Source organism: Telopea speciosissima, chromosome 3 (assembly GCF_018873765.1).
Source record: "Telopea speciosissima isolate NSW1024214 ecotype Mountain lineage chromosome 3, Tspe_v1, whole genome shotgun sequence".
Classification (NCBI taxonomy): Eukaryota; Viridiplantae; Streptophyta; class Magnoliopsida; order Proteales; family Proteaceae; genus Telopea; species Telopea speciosissima.
Genome location: NC_057918.1, coordinates 20,845,388 through 20,852,292, shown reverse-complemented (window position 1 = coordinate 20,852,292; position 6,905 = coordinate 20,845,388). Strand labels below are relative to the sequence as shown.

Sequence of the window (6,905 nt, the reverse complement as noted above, 5' to 3'; positions counted from 1 at the left end):
GGAGGAAAATAGGTTGGAGTGGCCTAGACCTAGGTTACAAAGATCTCCAATCGGGACCAGCACAACAAAACAACAAATCAAGCTCCAAACATGCTCCCAATATATGGTAATGCGTTTCTATAATTCCCCTTAAAATGTGAGAGGGGTCATCTATTTATAGCCTTAAGGACCGTTTAAGGCTAGTGCTCTTTGCATTCATTCTTGGGGTATTTCATTCTTCTAAGAGAACATGTCAAATATAGGAAGAAATCACCTCCATGCGCAAAGGGAAGAATTTTATTTGATCCTCTGGGTTTTAAAGTCTTCTAAGATTTTTTAATTTTTGCCTATATTGGAGCCAACGTCAGCTTTTACGAGATCAAATCGAATCTCACACTAGTAGAGATGAATCCTAAACGAGATTGATGGACGATTTTCCACTATTAATCTGGAGACCAGAAAAATTACAGAACCCTTCAAGGAAACTCAAGACAATCGTAACTTAGGGAAGATCAGATTTGATGAATGTCATGAGGTCATCCGTAAAAATGAGGAGGGACAAGGACAAGGACAAGGACAAGGACAAGGATTTACACTGAGGAGGCAACAAAATTCTTCTCTCCGAAACTAGATTACCTAACATAGCAGACAGGGCTTCTATAACCAGAGTGAATAAATATGAATCCATTGGAACATTAACAGTTTACTATTGTATGATAAGATTATTCTCTACTCCTAATGTAGACAATGTAGGCATTGAGCATTAGGTATAACATTAATCCAAATCTAAATACAAAACAATCCCTTGATTACCACATATTCTAATTACCCACCCCAATCCCCTATTCCAAACTTGCCTATATTTAACTGCACACTCCCTCTCCCACCCTAAAATAACAAATAAATCCTAAATTTGAGATCTCTTTTCCTTTCATTTTCTAACAAGGGTTTTTTCACAAAAAAATAAGGCAAAAAAGGGTAGAACAGATCATGTGAACCACTACTATATACATACAACAACACTAGAACCCTAGCCATCCTCATCACACTTCAAAACACAAGTAATGAGTTCTTAACATCATAGTTCATCTTCTCCAAGTTGGGTGTCACTGCAAACTGAATCATTGGTGCTGGCCCACATACCAATGCCAACATATCACTTGATCCTCCTTCTGGAACATGTTCTCTAAGAATACTCTCTGTAACTCTCCCTACACTGTACTTCCACCCTTCCCTGATTGATTTCCCCACCACATACCATACCTTCAACCTCTCATGCTTCTCAGCCCACGAATCCAATTCATCTCTCAACAATATATCATCTTCTGTTCTATTTGCATACACCAAATACATCTCTGTTTCATCCTTTGGATCCTTCAAGATTGCTTGGATAACTTGATAGATAGGAGTGATTCCTGTCCCTCCAGCTATCATTGCTAGCTTCTTTCCAAATTTGTGCTTTCCATGGACTATGAAGTTACCTTGGCCAGTATACTCAATGTGTCCCAATGGACCTTTAATGTCTAGGGTTCCACCCAAGGGAAGATTATCCAAGAATTGTGTCATTAGACCTCCATTTGGGAATTTAGGGTTTATACCCTTGAAGTAGACCTTAACAACAAGATCAAAGTAGCCAACCTCATCAATTGAGCTTGATGGAGTGTATGCACGCATACAAAGCTTTTCGTTTATGGTAGCACAAAGATAAATGTGCTTCCCTACCGGCAGTCCAAGGACTTGTTCTTCTGATGGCAATGCGAATCGGAAGAGACGGGAATCGTAGGAGAGTTGAGTCTTGGAAATGAGCTTGCATTGGATCTTTTCACCTGGTATCAGAGCAAGGTTTTTCGTTTTAGTTATGTCACTAGACGAATTATGGATTGGAGAATTGTAACCGGTGGTGGTACTGAGTTCTCCGATCCAATAATCTTCGAGCATTTTTTTTGCTTTTTCGGAGTGGATCGCGTCAAATTCTTCGGTACAGTCGGTTCCGGCATTGATAAGGATGCTATCTGACCCACCAGGGTGGTCCTTAAGGAACTTGGTGCAGTCATAGACTTGGCCATGGACGACGATCCAAGGTGACTCGTCCGAGTTGTGCTTATTCACCTCGGACATGGATATCACTTTGGAGGATGTCTTCGTGAAAGGAGTGGATAAGCTCTTTTTCAAGGCAGGGTTACTTTCAGACGTCTCAACATGCTTTTGTCGGGTCATCCACCCGCCTGGTTGGTTTGCCGGTTGGGTCGGGTGCTCAAACATGATACCAATCTCACCCTTGTGTAGCTTGCACACGTTCATCTTCACTCTGAACCAGCAGTTGTTCATCATTCCCTGCACATAAGATTTAGAATAAAACCATTATTAGGTTTCATGCATTTAAATGATGTCGGGTCGGGTCGGGTTAGATAAGCTTAAAAGTCCATTAAGGGGCCCTCAATTAACCTGACCGTTGCTATCACTTAGACTAAAAAAGTCCAAGGCAATTCACATCAATCCAGTTTTCTTTGATGTTAACATGACACTTGTCACTGTTGCAAAGAATAGATAAGTTGATGAGTACTATTACCGATTAATATCCTCCGTAGTGCGGGCATCTGGCGGTACATTGCAATGTGGCCCTGAGAGCTAGACATGTGGAATAAACTTGACACCATTGGATGTCACATCTTCCACTTGTCAAGCTCTCAAGCCTGCACTGCAATGCACCGCCAAATTAAGACACTATAGAGCCTTAACACCACAACACCTTGGCATTAGGTTTTTGAACTTACCATGACATTCCAAATGAGGTTCTCAGGTTGAGTATTGAGGGCTTCATCCCAAGCCCTCACAGCAAACTCTTTGGCACCAATTAGGTCCACCACCTCCACTTCAAGGGACCAGAAGCACCAACACCAGTATTTCATATATTTGTTGGGTTTCTCCTGAATGTCTAAGTTGCACACCATCCATGTCTCTCCACCGTCCATTGTCACCTCAACACGTGTAATTTTCTTCCCTCCACCTATATAAAAAATTAAATTAAAATTTAGAGATAATATCATGAATTTAAAAACTAAAGTGGTTCTCCATGGGAGTGTTGGCATAGGTCATGTTTTCAGACAATCTCTATCTTTTTCTCTCTTGACGCATGGGAGTGTTGGCATAAGTCATGTTTTCAGACAAAGTTTTTTTTTCATTAATAAAATCACATATCCAAACAAATGCTTGCACGACTTTCTAGTTTTAAAAAATGGCCGATCGAAAAAACAATGGAAAGGCTTTGTTTTAAGTCCTCATTTCTTTTTGAGGAAGATGTTTCATCTATGGATACCACATAAAATAATATATAAAAACCACCAAAATTAATGTTTTTTTTTTTTGTTTATGGGATTGTCTATATGACACCTCTATAGTCATATTTAGAACTTTGACACATTCTTTTGAAGTCTTTTGCTTTTTATATTTTTATTTTTATTTTTTTATTTTTTTTTATCATATTTCTAAAAGTTCTTTTAAGTCCAAAAGTAATATGGGGTTTTCAAAATAAATTAGCAAGTGACTTCTTGAGTTCTTGTTATGTTATTATCAAAGATTATTATTGTTTTGCATATTTTTCGAATAAACATTCTTAAAATAGTTTTGAAAAAACCTACAAATTGTAAAATCTATTTATTTTATTACATAAAATACCAAGCCGCCTAAATAGAAACTGTCTAGTGTGTGTATGTGTGTGAGTTTGTGTTTTTTCTTTTTCAAGGTAGGGTCCATGTAGCACGGCTGTTTTTTTATTGGTCTTTTCATACTTGAAGAATGGTCTCGAATAGACAAGTACTTTCTGAATTCTAAACAACTGTCTATGGCTTTTTGTCTTAAAAAAAATCGATAAATCTAAAGGAGCACCACTTATTCTCTGGTCCAATAAGTCCTAGGTCGTAGGTGACAATTTTCACATGTTCATGTGCTTAAGGTCTTCCATATAGTAGTTTACCCTCCTCCCCCCCCCCCCTAATCCAAAAAAATAAAATAAAATAAAAATCTGCATAAAATATAATATGGAGAAGCATAGTTCGTAATCTTGGATCGGATTGGTCGATTTTGATTGGATTGGATCAGTATCGATTGAAATCGATTCTAATATTGATCTGATCCACCTGTACGGACAGGGATAAAAGGGTTAAAAAAATTTAGATTTTTACAAAAAACACAAAGGCAAAAGTGTCATATTTGTCCGAGTTTGGGCGATCCCGATCCCGATCCAACTGATACCGAGATTTCACACACACATATACATACATACATATTCTTGCTAGGCTTATTAAAATTCATGTATACAACCATTGTATATATGTAATTTTTTGATGATCATTCGACGAATGTATTATCGTTTATTTTTTCCCTTGAGATACATGTTCAAGACTTCAAGTTTGATGAAGAGGAATAACCCTCGTTGATATAATTATACTTACGTAAAGAAAAAGAAGACGAACAAATATTCCCTTGAATATTTCTACCAAGAAAAGAAAAAATATTGGGTCTCCTCTTCCAAAGCTTTAGATCATTGTTTACCTAATTCTTTATTTAATTTGTTTTCATATGATTTGTAATTTTTAAAATATCGATAACTTATAAATTAATGGATCCCTACATTATCTGAGTGCACTTTTGTATGAACAAAGGAATCCTTTTTGAAATCTGACAAAAGGGACGAGTTTTTATGACATATCATCCCCTCACATGAACCTTTTCTTATATAAAATAAAGGAAATTAGATCTTTGTCGGGGAGTGTGGCCTATACCGACAACCCCATGTGTGACGTGTCTATCTCTCTCCTCCTTAAAACAAGGAGGCAATGTGTCTTTTCATATAGCGAGGAGAGACATAGACTCATGAGAGTGCTGGCATATGACACACACCCGGACGGAGAACTTTCTCCCTGAAAGAAAATTCCATTCCAGGAGAAATAAAAGGTAGACTAACCAGTATAAGCATAGCCCTTCAAAGTATAAGAACTCTGAGTTGTCCACGAGTTAATCGGCAAGATCTCATCGTGACACGGCGTTGTAATTACCGAGTTAATGTTCAACTCGGTGATGATGTACTCAGGCTTGTACCACCAAGCTGCATCAAATCAAAGAACTAGAATCAGAATCTTTCATTAACAAACAAAAAAACCCAAAAAGAAAAAGTGGGTAGGTAATTAATCCAAGAAGGATGGAAGATGCGCAGTGTACCTTCGGCGTTAGCTAGCTCGGCATCCACGTGTGACGGAAGGACCCTATTATCGTTATAGTGATAGTAATTCTCCGACTCTTTGGTGGTGACGATTATACGTTTCAGCCATTTTACCATCCTGCCACCAATAAATCCTGGTATGATCATCCGCACCGGGAATCCATGGTCCGGCTTCAACAGCTCTCCATTTTGCATATAAGCTAATATGATATCCCGTGATGGATCCATCGCAATCTCTTTCTTGATGCTTGTACCATACTTGGACCCACCACCACCAGGTAAATCTTCAGCTCCTTCAAAACACACGTTCATCGCTCCCATCCGACGGCTATAGATGTCACAACGCTTGAGCACATCTCTTAACCGTACACCGCGCCACACCGAAGTAGAAACCCCAGCGGCTCCCCAGTTAAAACCGATGGTATGTTTAACCATGTTTTGTTCTTTTCGCCGGTTTCCGGCGCAAACAAGCGTGACCGGGAATTCCGTGCTTGGGAATTCGTTCACGAGCTGGTCCATGGTGAACCGGATTGGTCGCTTGACTAGACCGGTCACTTCGAAGGTCCATTCCTCCCACGTTGCCTTTGGAACCGGCCCGTGGTTGCGAACGTAGTGAAGTGGCACTGGAGTAATGAACCCATGGTGCATCAACCGAGTCAAAGGCGGCTCACAATTAAATGGGTGCTTACCGGTGAGTCGAATCAATGACGGGTTACGCTCGACCCAGTTGTCGGCGGTTCCTTGATCACGAGAATCGAAGATTGATGGTTCAACCTCGTTGTTAACGTTGCCAAGATGGTCCGACCAATCAAATTCGTTTTCATCTTCACTCGACGAATCGTCCATTTGAACCGCGAAGGCATGTTCAGTAGCTGTGTTCGGAGGAAAGTTGGAGCTCCGGAACGGCGAGGGTGGCCGGGAATTGGAGGAGGTTCGGTAGCCGTGGACGCCTCCGTTCAGATTGGGTTCGAGATGGCCGTACTGCCGGTTAACGACTGAGGCGGCCATTTTTAGATACTGGGAGAGAAGAAATGAAAGAGAAAAAAGGTGAAGGAAATGGGATGTTTCACTCTTCTACTCTTTCTCTCTCTCTCTCTCTTTTTGTCTCTCTCTCTCTAACGCTCACTGCTTCATCTTTGGAGAGTATTTATAAGGAAACGTGTGTCGTATGGAGGGGGTTGGGGGTGGGGCCTACGGTTGAGGAGTCGTTTGAAAAGAAGGAGGTGGGGGGGGGAGGGGGCGCCGCCAAGTCCGAAGCCGAGATGCGAATCTATGTGCTGCTTTCCGGGTTCCCGGGTCATTGGTGGATCGATAGATAAAACACATAAGTCCGATCCAGTCAAAATACCCTAAGACCCAAGCCGAGATGCGAATCTGTATGATTTCAGTAGAGTGAAGAGATTTATTATGAATTATTTCTATTTAATTTCATTAAATTTATACTGAATTCACAATTACATGGATTTGGCATTTTGACTACATGAAATTTTTTTTTTTTTTTTTTGGGGGTGGGGGGGGGGGGGGGGTTAAACGGCTACAAGAATCATGTTGGAGGTTGTTGACATACCATCGAGCCATTTTTTATTAACATAATGACACCGAGCCCTTATTCAGCTGTTTTTTTTTTATTTTTTTTGTTGGTGTACCAACTATTAAGAATTGTTTTGTTCTCCTTCCTAATCCTGCCCACTACTCCCTCCTACTGTCC

General features: G+C 40.2%; 1 protein-coding gene across 1 annotated transcript; it reads right to left on the bottom strand.

Moving 5' to 3' along the window:
• Nucleotides 1-938: 938 nt before the first annotated feature.
• Nucleotides 939-6,257, bottom strand: LOC122656769 (nitrate reductase [NADH]-like). The gene is made up of 4 exons (XM_043851412.1): nucleotides 5,197-6,257; nucleotides 4,943-5,083; nucleotides 2,754-2,986; nucleotides 939-2,313 (listed from the first exon to the last, which is right to left on the bottom strand). The coding sequence occupies exons 1-4, from the start codon at nucleotides 6,203-6,205 to the stop codon at nucleotides 1,030-1,032; spliced, it is 2,667 nt and encodes an 888-aa protein (XP_043707347.1). The 5' UTR covers nucleotides 6,206-6,257; the 3' UTR covers nucleotides 939-1,029.
• Between the last annotated feature and the right edge of the window lie 648 nt (nucleotides 6,258-6,905).

Bases quoted from the DNA above. Each gene is read 5' to 3' on its own strand.
- LOC122656769 (XM_043851412.1), bottom strand. From the start codon at position 6,205: ATGGCCGCCTCAGTCGTTAACCGGCAGTACGGCCATCTCGAACCCAAT. The intron at 5,084-5,196 runs GTACACTGCGCA...GATTTGATGCAG, and splicing joins CGAGCTAGCTAACGCCGAAG to CTTGGTGGTACAAGCCTGAG. The intron at 2,314-2,753 runs GTAAGTTCAAAA...TCTTATGTGCAG, and splicing joins ACCTCATTTGGAATGTCATG to GGAATGATGAACAACTGCTG.